We start from the raw sequence: 16,793 nt of genomic DNA, 5'->3' as shown, positions 1-16,793 counted from the left end.
GGATATATGGGACATTTATAATTACTGACCACATACAATAAAAATTCCAATGCATAAAGGTCATACCCCAAACCAATTAAATCAGGATCTTTGGAGGTGAGATCCAGGTATCAGCATTTTTAAACCTCCTCTGGCGATTGCAATGTGTAGCCAACATTGAGAACTACTGACATACAGGGTCATTGAGGCCTTCAGTGCTTACATCAGAAAATAAGAAAAAATGAAAGTTAATGATCTAGACAGTCCATCTTACATTAGAAAATAAAAGCCAAATAAAGTTTCAAAAATTGGGAGGAAGAAGATAAAAGAGCAAATAACAACACAGAAAACAAACATATACTAGAGATGGTCAGCAAAGCTAAAGGCGTATCTCATGCTTTCTAAAAGTGTTAATTCTCTGTAAATTAAGAACTTAAATGCGAAAGGAAAACTATAAACATTTTAGAAAACAGTACAGGGGAATACATGTATGATTTTGGTATGGGAAGAATTTTTTTTAAATACACACAATCAATGGCTTGAGGGCATTGTGTTAAGTATAGTAAGATAGAGAAAGACAAATGCTGTATGATCTTACTTATATATGGAAATCTAAAACCAAAAACAAAAAAAACTCCCAGAAAAAGAGATCATATTTGTAGTTACTACATTTGGGTATAAAAGGCGCATACTGCAACAGAATAAAGGCCATATGTGACAAACCCACAGCTAACCTCATATTTAACAGTGAAAAGCTCTTCCTCTAAGATCAGGAACAAGATAACCTGCCCACTCTCATCACTTTTATTCAATACTGTATTGGAAGTCCTAGCCAGAGAAAGTAGGCAAGTAAAAGAAATAAAAGGCACCTAAACTGGAAAGGAAGAAGTAAAACTGTCACTATTTTCAGATAACCTGATATTATATATAGGAAACCTTAAAGACTCCACCAAAAAACTGTTAGAACTGATAAACAAATTCACTAAAGTTGTAGGATACAAAATCAATATATAAAAATCTGTTGCATTTCTAACACTAATAACAAACTATCAGAAAGAGAAATTAAGAAAACAATCTCATTACAATTGCACCAAAGAGAATAACATACCTAAAGAATAAATTTAATGAAGGACGTGAAAAACCTGTACACTGGAAAAATAAAGGGCATTAACGAAAGAAACTGAAGAATACACAAATAAATGGAAAGATATGTGCTTAACACATAGTAGGTGCTTTACAGAATGAAGCCTCCTATTAAAACGTGCCAGCACAGAGTGCAATTAAATACCTAGTTCTAGCATTAAGACTGGGTGTGATATGTATTTATTCAACACTATATTTTGCTGAGAGACAAAAATTAGAAATCATTTTTTGGGACCCTCATGTGAGGAATTTAAAAACAAATGGTTGGCAAAATTCTTTGGCTATGGAACAATAGCACTCATAAAATAATTAGTCTTTCTCCATGGTAGAATCCTCTCTATATTTCAGTTTTTCTGCACAGTAAGCCATGATATAGATTAGAGGTTGGTAAACCATGACCTGTAGGTCAAATCTGACCTATCTATCTGTTTTACTAAATAAAGATTTTTTTGGAACACATATTTATCCATTTACTTACAAACTTGTCTATGTCTGCTTTCATACTACAGTGGCAGAACTGAGCCATTGCAACGAAGACTCCATTGCCCACAAAGCCTAAAACAGTTAGTTACTCTCTGACCGTTTACAGAAAATGTGTGGCGACCTTGATATAGATCAATACCTTTCCCACTGTTAGTATACCCCTTTAAAATAACAATTGGATATAAGTTATATTTTCTAAGAGTAAGAATAAATCATGGCTGAGGGAAAGCCCTGCTCTACCCACCTCCCCATGTTCAGGTTTGAATGCAGGCAGGTCACATGGTAACTAAGAACTAGTTTTTTTCTGAGACTTAGTTGAAAGAACTATTATACATTCATACTACTAAATCTATCACATAAGTGGATTAAATAATCAAAGATAAAAAATTGTTGGGATATTTGGTCATATCTAGCTTCCTAGAATGACTGAGTGGGGATAAGTGAGTACTGGAGCTTTTAGAAAAGCAATAAAATCAACAATAAATGAAACCATGGCTACGGCCACTGGAGTTCTTGCCTTGTCTGCAGGTGTCAACCTGGCCCAGGGCTTGTCAGCCCTGCGATCGTAGTCGGGAGAATCGGTGACTTCCACATATTCGTTAAACCGCAGGATCCTTCGAGCTTGTAGCTCTGCCACTGTGGGTCTCAGGCTGAGCTGCAGTTGAATAGGGACAAAAGGACGAGTTCAGTAAATCATTTACAGCCTCATGGTGGCAAGTTTTCTATAGAGAAATTCAAAGTTATGGTTAAATAAGGTCACTTCCAGATATTAAAAAAAAAAAAAGAAAAAGAAAAAAGAGAAAAGGCAGCAGCATCTTGGGAGGTTCTAATGAGATCTAGGAAGAAATGTGCCCTAATTTTGAGACTATAAAAATCATCACTGTTAGATAGGTCACAGACTTTGGCAACCATGTGTATGATGCTATTTTCCCCAACTTGCCTGTTGTGATAAAGGCACCTGTCATCCCTGACGCAGGGAATGTGAAGCCACACAGACACAATAGAAAGCCAGATATAGGATGGCTGGTTTGGGGATTGAATTATCAAGACAAAAATCCCTGCAACTGTTAGAAATGAGAATAAAAGATCTCATTTCCTATTTTATTAAACCTGTATATTCAGAAATGGCCAGAGGTATGACAAAAAATTGATCTAGTGAAGGGCATGCCTACAGCAGTCTTCCATGAGAGGCTAAGGACCCAGGCCCAGATTTGACATTTACACTTGGCCAGAAAAGCGGGAGCAGGAACAAGGAGGGGGACTTGATGGAGAACTGCACTTCAGTGGGGCCCCAACTACTCAAAATCAACTGCAACCTTTAAGGTACTTCTAATAACGTGGATTCTTCCAGTCGTCTTCGTCAAATTCAAATTCATAGTTACATTTAATTTTCCTAGCCCTGGGTATGTTTGCTTTCCTTTCTCGGTCCTTTCTTTTTTTTTATTCATTGGGGTGACAATTGTTAGTAAAATTACATAGATTTCAGGTGTACAATTCTGTATTACATCATCTATAAATCCCATTGTGTGTTCACCACCCAGAGTCAGTTCTCCTTCCATCACCATCTATTTGCTCGGTCCTTTCTCAAGTCTAAGAATGAGACAGAGATGGTTCTGAGAGACCAAAGAAACATGTCCCCCTGTTTGACAGGCATCACCTACTCTGTTATTGAGGTTCACTCTTTTGTGGCCTTTCTCAGTTGGTAGGTGTCATAGTATTGTCAGGGAGGTAGACCCAGGCCTCTGTTTTACCCTTGGGTTCCATTTTCAGTATCTTTTCTCTCCATATACGATGTACTCTGCATATAGCCAGACTATCCATTATCTAAGTGGCCCTCTTGGGAGGTGTTCCTCATTTGCACAGGCTCAATTTTTGAGGAAATTAAGCACAATCACAAAAAAATGTATTGTGGTCAAAAACACACTCTTTCCTGGGCCTCAGTTTCCTCTTGAGTAAAACCAAAGGCTGAACTAAGTCAACGTTCTAACATTTAAGGCATTCAACGCCTCTTAGAAGCCTGGGTCTACACCCTGAGGCCACGTGAGCTGGGATATGGCAACTGCAGCTCCTTCTAGCTTCATAAAGTCTTGGTAGGCAATGGACAAAGAATAATCTACATGGTTCTCTTATGCTCTCAGTTGCTGTCCAAACTATACCACTAGCTTCTTACTGCCTCTTCAGGGCAGGTGGGGTTAAGGAGGTGGAGAAACGCTTGCCTCTGGGGACTGGCCGAAAGGAAAGTGACTGATGGCCACACAGATGAGAACTTCTCCATCCAGTCTTGCCCTTGGGGACTGTTCCAGGCACAGGATAGCTACTAGTGCTACAGGCTGCCCTGCACCTATGGCAGGGAGCTCCGTAGAGTGGGGGCAAATAGGGACAGGAGGAAGGACAGGTTCTGTTGCCTCCTGGAACGGTCCAACTGGATTGAGGAAAGACTACATAAATGCATAGCTGGGGTCAGCCTAGAGCAATGAGGTGGGCACTACTGCTTAGCTGGAAACTTAACAGCCACTGAAGGCTTGAAGAACCATCTCTAAAAATTCAGTTTACAGAGCCTTTTTCAGCTTGATCATTATTTGATATTTAGGGTCTTTGAGATAGAAAAGGATGAATTAAGGGTTTATTTTTCCCCCCTAAAAATCAAAAACAAAACCTCAAAATACAGTCTCCAACTCTTTCATGGGTACATACAGAGTGTTTCTTCTATCTGCCTTAGAAGGCTTTTGCTGTGGACTCTCCAGCCAGCCCAGATAAATATGGGTCAGGCCACACACTTCACTGCAGATGTCATACGTACTCTACTTATCCTGCCTTATCCAGGGTGTGAAAGGTATACTTGAAGAATTACTGAACAAGGATTTATAATGAAACATAAACTCTGACAGTGCTTAATTTTTCTAAAGACCATTATTATTTTGACACTTGCAGAAAAAAGAGATAGCCCTGGTATCAGATTTATATTTTCATAAATGGGAGGAAACAACTGTACGAGGTAAGCCTTTTGTCAATTTGCGCAGCACTGCAGTGTAGGCAGGCTGGATGATCAAGTTCACATAAAAACTTACTCACCCAGCTCAGATCTGGAATAGTGGCAAATTTTGCATTTAATAATTTTTTCAAACAGGTTATTTTCATAATCATTAAATGCACTTTAAAACTTTGATTATCAACATCAAAATTAACATATGCAATTATAAATATAAACATAATTTACACTGTATGCATTACATTGATTTTAAAGTCTATGATCACTTAGTAGACTAACAGAAAGAAATAATTATTCCTAAATATCAGATTTACATGTAGAGAGCTGACTGGCATTGAAAAAATGAAGCACATCTCAAAACACACATGATCATTCACAGTCACAATTTCATCACCTTTCTGCTGAGTCTGCGTTTAAGTTCCATTTTTGCTTCTTGTTCTTCTTCTTCATTCTTTTCTGTTTATTAATGGGAAGGGAGAGAAGGCATGAAGACAGTTACTATAAATGATTTTATAATCAGAAAGTTAGATCAGGCCATAATTATTTGACTCTAACAGATATTGATCAAACATTCCACCAACATCTTTAGAAAGCTGTCAAAAGATTTTGCAGCAAGATCAATCATTAATGTGTGTGTGTGTGTATACATAAATTTTTTTTCCTTATAGGGCTGGTTTATTACTAATTGTAAATCTTTTTGCTTCTTGACTGCTTATTTTATTCTGAAAAAAACCACAAGAGTGCCCATATTCTGGCAAAAGTCTTTTGCTGCAGATCATCTCGTGAGCTTATAAGCACAGTTTAACAGAACTCAGATAAAAATTTACTTCTGGATTTGGCCATCATGTGAAAACCTGAGACATATCAAAAAGAACAAATTAGAACCATCTGATGCATGTCTGAGTTCCACAGAAGCAGAAGGTAATCATTTCTTTGGACTTTGCTGTCAAACCAGAAGATTCTGAATAGGGTTATGGTATACTGTTAGTGAAGATGATTTATTTTCTTGTGACTTTGACTTTCTAAAGTCTTCTTTTTCTCTAGTACTTCACCAAGTAGTGCAATTTAATGGCCAACTTAAATGAATGCTGTCCAACAGATGGGACTAAGAGAAAAATGTACAGAATTTTAAAAGAAATAAACACCACTTCCAGGTTTTAATGGTTGCTTATTTGATGAATTTCTCTTTGTTCCTTCCTGTAGCTCATCATTTGTTCAGTAAGTGAGCACAGATTTTAGTCCTTGGGTACCAAGGCTTACGAAAAAGTATCTTTTAGAGACCGCTGTTATGAAGTCTATTGAAGGAAAAAAATCTCTCTATAAGAAAGGCTCAACCAAAATGATGAAAAGAAAAGTCTTCTCTATGAAAAAATAATTATTTTTAAAATTCAAATAGACTTCTTACCATTAAGATTATTTTTATCATGAATAAAATACCAGCATATGCAATATTTACATCTATGCTAAATCTCTATTAATTTTCCTTATCTGGACAGGGAAAAGTTTGTATGTTCTTCGATTATTTAGACAAAGAGTGAACATAAACTGAAATTACCCTGCAAGACAAGAAATAACTAGTTAGTATGCTTTCATTAAGTTCCTGCTAGTGTCAAACAAACCTGGTTATAATTCAGATTTCTTTCTATGAAAATACTGTAGGTATCATTTCATATCCTTAATATACATCCTTAGGATCAAGTAATTACCTTATATTAATTGGATAAGGCACATGGTTTGTAAATTATACATAACAGACAAACATCAAACTTGTGCTTCATGTGATTCAAACTAGGGCTTTACAAGGCCAGCCCTAGTTTGATGATATTACTAATAAAAAGGAAAACATAATCCTCTAAATATTTCAGTCAACTTTTCCTATGCAGTGATTATGCTACATTTTTAAAGACAAAAAAAAAAGGCTATCTAATACGACTCAAATCTAACAAACGCTCCAATTTTCATGAAATACACAAAATATCGTTTTCTTGAAGGGAATATTAGATAATTTTGCCTTATTAAAATAAGCATACTACGCAATTAGGTGACAGCCAGTGATGTTTAAAAAAAAAGAAGGGCCATTTGCAGTTAGGGGAGCAAAACAAACAGGATTTTACCATTTAGGAATTCTTTTTTAACATCAGGAGCTGACTTCCTTACATTTCCCACTTTTGAAATTGTGCTTCTAAAGAAGCTGGAGGAAAGCCAATATGACTGTTCCTCTGACTCTTAATAGTCATTGTAAAATCTCTAACGAAGAGTCAAGATTAAACCTTAAACTTAGTTTAAAAAATTCACTGAGCTTTTTAAATGTTTCCTTCTTTTGTTGATTTATTAGAGGACTAATTATAAAGTAGGATGCAAACCTTTCTGGTCAGTTTAAACAGACTGGAGGAATATTCATAAGGGAAACGACATGGCTCATTGACAAATCTTGCCCTCAGTAACTCTCCTCAGAGCAGAGAGAGGCGGATATTTCAGAATAGCCACAGGAAGCATTTGCCATAAACACACAAGCAATACATGAGGTTTAACAGGGTGTGCACTCAGGAAAGCTGCCTAGCTAGAGAACACTGCCCAGAGCATTTTGTGGATGAGCTAAAAGAAGAGGGGAAAAAGCACTGAAAGACCAACCAATGAGAGTGGTACATTCTAGAATCATCAATTCAGATAAAATGGGGTTAAAAAAGGCCACACATTATTTGTGGGTTCCTCTCTTTTTGTTATTTTACATGTTTCTGTATGGGTGTTTTTAACAAATGAAAATACATTTATAAACCTACTTTTAAATGAATCCCCCCTCCCTGCCAACACACACACACAAAGATAAATCAATGGATGGACAGATATGTGATAAAGCAAGATGTGATAAAGTAGATGCTAATGGTAGAATATAAATATTTGAGTGTTTACTGTAAAATTCTTTCAATTTTTCTGTAGGTTAAAAAATTTCATAATAAAATATTGGGGGAAAATACATGCAGAACTCAATGGCTTAATACATTTTTTCCCTGTAGAAGCTATAGCTGGAATTACAGTCACAACTAAATAGTATGAGAGGATCTTTATTGTTTATCCCTGTCCTGAAAAAAAAAATGTTCCCTATACATCACTTTTCCTGATAAGCAAAAGTTGACCTTTCAAGCACCAATACGTGCTTTCTATTTTAACAATTTTAAGGAACTGGTTTTAAAATGCACAGTTGAATATAACGTTTTACGTATTTTAAAATGTTAGATGCACTAAAACAGGAAGAAATCAAGTAAGCTGTGATACTGGGGATAATGCTACGAAATACAATGTGTCCTGTGGTTTCCAGTTAAAGCGAGGAGCTTTAGCATTGACTGCCGTTGGACTCACGTGCATTCAACTAGTGATGGGTGGGGGTTTGAGAACTGCCGAGTATTTAATGCTGTGAATAACTTCCCTAATGTGTCGAGGAAAGATGACCTAGTTAAAGTAAGTGTCCTTAAAAAAACCATCCCATGTCACACATAGACTTTTCTACAAGTAGAGAATCAAATTGCTTTCGAACAAAAACTGGTGATGAAATACACAAACAAACAACAGCAATCGATGTGGAAGAACCCAGAAGCAAAAAAAGGGCTGAATAAAGTATCATAAGCTATGCCATTCGGTTCCCTGGGACTGCTCGGCAGAATGCTCTGGATGGCCTCCACCAGTGCTCTTTTCTGCTTCCCTTGGCCATACAATATTATGTCAGGAGATCATAAGCCAGTTATCTGCCTCCCCAGACTGGAAATGTGTCTTTTGTTTCCAGAAAAAGCATGCTTAAACAAACTGAAAAGGAAGTAAATAAGGGCTGAAGTCAAATCTGAAGTTGACTTTGGCGTTTCACTCTTTCCTGAACCTCCAAGAAAATGAGGTATGAAAGCCAGCACAGCACTTAAGATCAATGTGCGATACATTTCTAGATCTATGAAACAGTTCCTCAAATAACCAAACACCAATGTGGTTTAGCACTATTTGTCTCACAGGAGAAGGAAAGAATTACCCAGAATTTGCTCTTCCTTTTTCCCTAGGTGTCGCATCAGGCATCCAATAGGAAATAATGTTTTAGGAGCTTATGGTACACATTTGAGCATAGCTACAAGTTAATTCAACAAATATTTCCCAGGAATCTATTATCAAACGCCATGAGCCTTTTTTGGTTTTGTTTGGTTGCCGAAATTAGATCCGATTTCAGAAAGCTAAAACATTTTTTTCTTTTCTAGCCCTTTGTCCCTCTCCAAAGTGGCTCTTGTACACACTGACACACAATGATGGTCACTTAAGTCCTTTCTTGGGTTCCATTTATGTTCACAAATAGAAAAAAATATTCCAAGGAAAAATATCCCCTAGACTGTTCAGTCCTCATTGTTGGGTTGTCGTAGTAATAGCAACCGGAGTATAAATTTGCTATTAAAACTCTTCTTTCCCTCAGGAAAGAAAAACAACTCAGATTGGAGAACAGGAATCATCCAGACAGGACAAATTGACTCTCAAAGCTTGGTTGAAAAAGATTTCCTGAACACCAGTGGGTCATGACTATTGTAGGTTATCCGGCGTTCTGCCCATCATACAACAAAAAGCTCTTTTGAAACTGGGTTAATAATATATAAAACTACAGTGGCTCAATTTAAAAATATCCATTGCTTAACTCACTGTGGTTAGTAACCACACTGATACACTGTAGCACGACAAACTGTGCATCCTTTGGTTTTATAGCTTTAACATATGAACTTCAATAATTTTAATATGACTGGATTGGTGAATGAAAAGTAAAGTAGAAAAAAAATAGAGGGAAAAACAGAATGGGAAAATAAAGTTAGGAAAATGAATGGAGAACTCCGTACGTGCTGAGAAATTATTAATAACTCAAGAGCAAAACAGAGCTATCATAACAAAGGAAAATGAAATGGACTGAAAAATTCCTTTTACCCTAATTGTGTTAAATTGAGTCATTTGTTAAACCTGGCAACAAACTGCATTATTAATAATATAGGAATGTTTGATTTATTTCTTTGTGTATTCTTTGGCCTTTTCTTTGACATGTATTTGCAAGCAGACGAGAGCATTTTCTTTTATTTAGTATCTGGGTGAAAGAATACATGGAATATATTTCATCTTTTTTAAAAACAATTGTCACAATCATGACTCTGGTCTGGAGGATATTAGGCTGAAAGCCATAAAATGAAATACAAACTTCTAGAAATTATTTTTTAAATTACATAAATGATGACATAAAAATGTGATATAAATGGGCCATATCAATCATTTGTGAATAAATAGATTATGGTTTTGTACTGATAAGTGGATAGTCTCTAGAGGGAGCTTGTTAATGGTTACACAAGGAATCACAGTATAACACGGGATACTCACGTTTTAGGATATTTCTTTGTTCTAATTCTTCTGTTGTGGGCCTCTGGCTAAGTCTCCTACGATGACAAAAAGGATATATTGCAGGTTACAAACAAGGTACCCTTAGTAGGGGACACAAAATAAAACAAACAAAGCTATATATTTTCATGTTTTGAGAAACAAAAATCCACTTTTAAACCTACAAAATAAAAAGTCTCCTTTCCATTAGTTTGGAGACTAGAGATTGTGGCTGACATTGCCAACTACCCCCCAGTATCCACTCTCCTTTCTTCCTTTCAGAAACAGAAACCATGAGCTTTATTTGTAGCCCCCCAGCCACAGATTTCTGCCTCCAGAGCAGTTAGGTGTAAGTACTCCCACCAAGTACTTACAGTGGGAAGTGAGCAGTAGTAGTGTTTGTAACTTCCACTTTTTACCCTTAAAATAACTGGATGTATGTTCCCTTCTCTCTCTTTCCTTCTTCTGCAGGCTAGCACTTAAACATGGTCATGTGGGCCAGCGTGGATCATGTACATGAGAACAACTATGGGCATGGAAGAGCCACAAGACGGAAGGAACCTGGGCGCCTGACTGACTGCAAGGAGCACTGCTCCCCAGCCAAGCTGGGTAGCACACTTACCTCTAAACTATCATGTGAAAAAGAAATAAACATGCGAAAGGGCCAGTTTGTACCACTGTACTTTTTAGTCTCTGTTAAAACAGCTTCACCTTTTCCCTCACTAATATACAGCCATTAGGATCTAAAGAAAGGCTGCTGCTTGAGAGCTTCTATCAACTCAGGAGATGAGCAATCTATACTGCATAGTGTTTTAAGTGAAATACTGTTTTTGTGACCTCACATGAATTTCCAATATATACAGTTATCTTGAGATACATAAGGCCCCGCCCATCTGCCTTTAAGACAAACCAGGCCATTTGTGATTAGTAGCTAACTATTTGTACACAATAGCTGAATGTCCTAATAACCTTTTATAACTTTGTTATTAGACTTGTTTCCATTATTAATTTGTTGTTAATCACAGATAAAAACTTCCTCTGGATGTAGGCTGAGTTTGTGCAAAGTAAACTAATATACATGAAAGGTAATTTTAACATAGATACTATTAATTCTAAATTTTTATGGCTGTGACAGAAATGGTTAGAAGGATTGAAATCCATGACATTTGAAATATCTCGTTAAAATTTTTTTGAAAGTTTAATTTTCATCAGAGCTACTTTGAAATTAACGTAAGTAATTGAATCCAAAAAAACCCCAGTGAACATCTATGTCAGCCAGACTTTGCTATGGTGTACCCAGGTATGATGTACTATGTATCTGTAATATGTCATCCCCCAAATACATCATCCTGCCTTTGTTTATGGAGTTTCCTCCCTCTAGAATGACTTTCTCCCCTCCAGCTACTGATATCTTACAAATGATTAAAAGAGTACCTTAAAGGTGGGTGTTTGACTTGTCCTGCAAGTAAGAATTAAAATCTCCTGGTTCTTTGCCCTTATACGGTAGTTATACATAGATAACACACCTTTTCAAGCACTTAACACACAGGTAGTTATAAAGATAATAATCATAGCTCTCCTAGTTCATACTTTTAAAGTCCCAGGTACTGTGCTACGTGCTTAACTTACATTGTTTTGAATTCCTTAAAACAATTCGCCAAGGTAGCAGTCAGTTCCCATTTTACAGATGAGCAAATGAGAGATTAATTCACTTGTCAATGATAAAATGCTACTGACTGCTACAGCCAAGATTCATACCCAGTTCACTTGACTGAGAAGTTTGTGCTTGTCACGTGACCCCATCATGCAATACATAATTCTGTCTTTTTCACTTGACATGGATTTCTCTGAGGCATAACAGGTAAAACAGTTTATTTATCTTTGAATAACTGATTGGAGGTGTCACGTTGGTAGAAAAACAATTCTGTGAAATTTACATATTTATAAGACAAAAAAAACCTTGCCCTGTTAAAATTTTTTATGTGTGTACTTACAGACTTTGGGAGGTTGGGCTGGAATCATATATAAGACAGACAGAAGAGGTGTTGTTCTGGTTGGATGGTTAGACCTGGGATGTGGGAGTCCCCTCCCAATCCGCCCCCAAAACACCCACACTTCCCCACAGAAGCCCAAGTATCACCTCCTTGTGATACACCTCTGAGTATCCAATTCTTGATGAAGCCGTTAGATAACCTGCTCTGTGGTTATTTCATGGCATCAACTTCTCACAATGTTCTTCATCAGTTCTCTGTTTTTGAATGTGTGGTTTGTTTTAATTTGTCAATGCTATAAACAGCCTAAAATAAATACCTTTGTAAAATACGGGGTTTTCTTTTTTTCTTTCCCTTTTTGAATTATTTCTCTCTTGTATAGGCTTGCAAACAGAATTACCATGTGAAGAAATAGACTGTTTTATAATTCTTCTTTTCATATTGTTAAATTGTTCTTCAGAAACACTTAACAAGGGCAATCTACTCTACGGGTCCCCTTTTCTCATAAAGTTGCCAACATTGGGTTAATTTTTAAAAGTGTTTTTATTGGTTTAAGAGATGATAATAATTTAAGTAAATAAAAAATTGAATTCCATTAAGTGCTTGCTATGATCCCAGCATGAAAATGCCTTCAGTGTATCATCTCATTTATTCCTCACAAGCCCCTGCTTCACTCCATCTATAAAACAGACAATGGCTTCTGTAGCCCCCACCCGTCAACCCTGAAGGTACACCACAGCCATAGAAGTATCCCACTTCTAAGCGAGGAGAGGAATTTCCTCCCACCTCCAAATCCTGCTCTGGCATTCCAGACCGTTCCCCAGTCCCAACATCCCAATGTATGCACCCTGTTGTTTATGCAGAATGAGAGAAGTCAACAAAATAACTAATGCTTAAACATGCTTAAGCTGATAATACACAATGAGAGATTCAGTACTCATTTCTATGAAAACCATCCGTTCAGTGGACTTCCAAAGCCACTAGTGGTAAAAGTAGAAATTCTACAATGGCTGGAGGCAGGAACAGAAGTCAGATGACCCTTTATTTGAAGTTAAAAGGGGGACCTTTCAGCATGGGGGCTATGATTACTTGACTTGGATGGGGCTGGTCCTTGAAACTAACTAATATTTTTACAGTCTCATAGCCCACAGGGTAGAACCTCTTGGAAGTTATAGGAACGCTAGTCAGTCCATGAATTAGGCCTGCCACCTGCTTTGATGAATAACATTTTACTGGACCATAGCCACACTCATTTGTTTATGTATGGTTTATGACTGCTTTCATGCTACAAGAGCACAGTTGAATAGCTGCAGCAGAGACCTCTTGCCCGTGAAACCTAAACTATTTTACCAACAGGTGCTTTATAGAAAAACTTTGTTGACTATTGGATCAGGCTTTAGCGACCTCAAAGCTACTGACTAGCTGGACCAAAGGACAGGTTCTTTGAGTGGTTCACCATCCACGACCAACTTTAAAAGACCAGATAGGCCAGGTGTGCTCTTACACAAGGCATTCACAATGACCTCAGGTAGGAAACTGCAGAAGGGAGAAAAGTATGCATTAGTCAGTGCTGTACTAACATTTCAGCAATTACCTGACTAGCTTGGTTCCAATTTGTTGTCGGATTTCCTGCCTCTCTTCTTCAGATGTACGCTGCAAGATGTTTTTGTCCTCTAATTCTTTCTTAGATGGTCTGTTGCCAAGTTTGATAGCAAGAGTATCCCTTCGTCGGATTTTACTTGCCAAAGCACCTGAGGATTGGAAAAGGCAGAAATGGAGAGAAAGAGGCTTTTTCAGCAAGAGGCACTCAAGTTACAGGTGGCATGGACTTTCAACAGAGTCCAGACCAAATTCTTTGTCCACATGCAAGAGTGGAATTTTAATTAACCTAAGGAAAAGAAGTTTTTAGTTGGATGTAGTTCACTTTGGAAAACTGGAGAACTGTTTTTTTTAAATGTTCTGAAAAAATGTTAGGGTACCATGAAAAACTTGTAAGTATCACCTCATCATTTGGAAAGCGGTATCTGAAGTTTATTTTGCTGTGATGGCACATCAGGATTGCATAATGCCCTTTCTTTCTTTTCTTTTTCAAGTCTTAAAAACTTAGCTCCTTTACTTATACTGTACACTAAATCCTTGTCTTCCTTTTCCTCTACTCAGAAACCACACTGTAAAAGGCTACCTTTGATACTAATATTTTAATCCTAAATTACCCTAGAATTGATGACGTCTCCACAGACAAGATGGGTAATGACTTTTTGTTTTTGTTCTTCAGTACAAACTGATGCTTAAGCATTAATATACTAATACCTTTTCATAATCTATAAATTCAATTCCACAATGAATTCCTCCCAAGTCATCCTGCTCAGATTTTTTCTTAAAATAGCACTTTCCAGTTTTCCTAGGTTATACATAAACAGTTGGCTTTATCCACTGCTATCAGTGCTTCCTAGAAGGCATACTTATTGTGGATGAGGGGTTAATTCTTAAAAGGTATTTGTCATTCTTGACTAAGTCCTCACTCCCATTTCTTTTAAACCCCAGCATAAAAATAAGAGAAACTCTCAAACATCTCCAATGAGTAATTCAGGGAATCCTGCACTGATGCTCTTTATTCAAGAAAGGTCCTGGGGGAGCCGGCCCGGTGGCTCAGTCGGTTAGAGCTCCATCCATGCTCCTAACTCTGAAGGCTGCTGGTTTGATTCCCACATGGGCCAGTGGGCTCTCTACGACAAGGTTACGAGTTCAATTCCTCGAGTCCCGCATGGGATGGTGGCAGCACCCCCTGCAACTAAGATTGAACACGGCACCTTGAGCTGAGCTGCCACTGAGCTCCCGGATGGCTCAGTTGGTGGGAGCATATCCTCTCAACCACAAGGTTGCCATTTCGACTCCCGCAAGGGATGGTGGGCTGCGCCCCCTGTAACTAGCAACTGGCAATTGGACCTGGAGCTGAGCTGCGCCCTCCACAACTAAGACTGAAAGGACAACAACTTGAAGCTGAACGGCACCCTCCACAACTAGGATTGAAAGGACAACAGCTTGCCTTGGAAAAAAAAAAAAAAAGGCCTGGAAGTACACACTGTTCCCCAATAAAGTCCTGTTCTCCTTCCCCAATAAACTCTTTTAAAAAAAAAGAAAGAAAGGTCCTGGGGGCAGGGCCTTTGTTGAGCATCCTGAGAAAAGCCTGTCATGAGAAAGCTTTGACTCTGTACAAATACAAATGTGCGTATCTGCCTCATGCACGTACATGAAGGGCTGCCTTCCCCTTACCACTCCCTGTGGAATCGTCTTTGGCATGGCCTGTCATCAGAAGCTAAACCTTAGGACATACACATTTCTAATTTGACAAGGAATATGAGGGTAAAGAGACCATCAGATTATCTGGCTTTTGTTCTTTCCAAAATGCAATGGCTTTTGTCCACCACCCACTGTCCTCCCTACCTCTTGGAACAAAGTCTTACTTTCTCCACTGCCATCCTCGTCCTCATCCTCTTCGTCGTCGTCATCTGTGTACAAGATAGGCCCATCGGAGTCCGAGTCATTGGCCCGGTACTCCCTTTGGCCTTCATCCTCCGAGGCACTGAAGGATTCGGAAGAGTCTCCCATCAGCCCAGGAGCCAGGAGCTGCGGGGCTGCCTTTCCCACTTCGTCTTTGGTTCTGAAACTGTTAATGGCACAGAAACACAGGGGTGGTGTGAAACGCAGAGCAACCCTCCAGGGCAACACCAACACCATGAGAAGCGCTGGTTTCCTCAGCATCCTTCAGGCTGGTGAAAGGAGAAAATAGACATAGGCCAGCTACATAGACTACATAGGACTGTGTTACTTAATTCTATTTTAGATTCGTCATCTGTAAAATGAAAAGGATGGACTAGATGGTGTCTGATATCGTTAGTACATGAATATGGTAAAACTATATTTTGCAAATTAATTTTCCTGTAGCAACGGGTGTTTAGTAGAAAGAACAACGGGCTAGCAGCACCTGAGTATCTATCTGACTTTGTACTTTTCTTTGACCTGTAACTCCTATTTATCCATCAAGTCTGTCAGCAAAAGCCTCAGCTCCTTTAGGAATCTGTCACAGGCCTTCAGACTAGCTTCTTGCCCCATTGCCCTGCTCCCAAGGTGACCTGAAGAAAACCCCATTGGAGCAGTTGGCATACTGCACCTCAGCCACCATTCACTTGTCTGCTTTCCCAAATGCCCAAGTTGCTGGACAAGAAGGACTCATACTGTTTTGCAACCCAACACCTAGGAGGGTGATAACATAGAAAAGTACATATTATTTAACTGATATATGAATTAATCCTATTTTCATCACAGCCAATGGGTTAACAGTAAAAAGTTATGTATCCTCTCTGCGGTTAAGTTCTCCCATTTGTTAACCTGCCTGTCACAGAACATATGAATAATATCAGATGGAAAGTGTGAAAGTTAAATGGACTCTTTAGAAGAAAAGTAATGCATAAGGATGCAATCATTTTCTATTGTTTAGCTTGTTAAGAGTCTCTGGTTTAAAGTTACTATAAATATACAAAGCTTGCCAACTTTCACAGACTTAGAATAAAAGATACACATAAAAACACATTATATCAAAACAATATAATCTTCATTTTAAAATACAGAAGGTCCTCAAATTGCTTTCTGATATAAATAGAAGAATCTAAATTTGGATGTCACACTTCTGAAAGACTGTTTAGTGCAAAACATGTGCTTGCTGTTCTCACTAACTAAAAAAAGCCAAAAACCAGTTCTTTGTATTAAAAAAAAACACACAAAAAAACAGGTAAATTTTGTCAGAATCTGAGGTATTGAAAAATTCTACATTG

At 37.9% G+C, this 16,793-nt stretch overlaps 1 protein-coding gene across 6 annotated transcripts in view; it reads right to left on the bottom strand.

The window, feature by feature from the left end:
* The window catches only part of PHACTR2 (phosphatase and actin regulator 2), a 230,057-nt gene that overhangs the window by 19,007 nt on the left and 194,257 nt on the right, over positions 1–16,793 (bottom strand). For all 6 annotated transcript variants that reach the window (XM_033097869.1, XM_033097894.1, XM_033097904.1 and 3 more), the window contains 5 exons: positions 15,426–15,628; positions 13,556–13,712; positions 9,974–10,029; positions 4,989–5,050; positions 2,123–2,260 (listed from right to left, as the gene is read on the bottom strand). In XM_033097869.1, coding sequence (XP_032953760.1) covers positions 2,123–2,260; positions 4,989–5,050; positions 9,974–10,029; positions 13,556–13,712; positions 15,426–15,628 — 616 coding nt within the window. The remainder of the gene's footprint in view (positions 1–2,122; positions 2,261–4,988; positions 5,051–9,973; positions 10,030–13,555; positions 13,713–15,425; positions 15,629–16,793) is intronic.

Source organism: Rhinolophus ferrumequinum, chromosome 3 (assembly GCF_004115265.2).
Source record: "Rhinolophus ferrumequinum isolate MPI-CBG mRhiFer1 chromosome 3, mRhiFer1_v1.p, whole genome shotgun sequence".
Taxonomy (NCBI): Eukaryota; Metazoa; Chordata; class Mammalia; order Chiroptera; family Rhinolophidae; genus Rhinolophus; species Rhinolophus ferrumequinum.
Note: the sequence above shows the minus strand (reverse complement) of the source record. Positions and strands in the feature narration are given on the sequence as shown.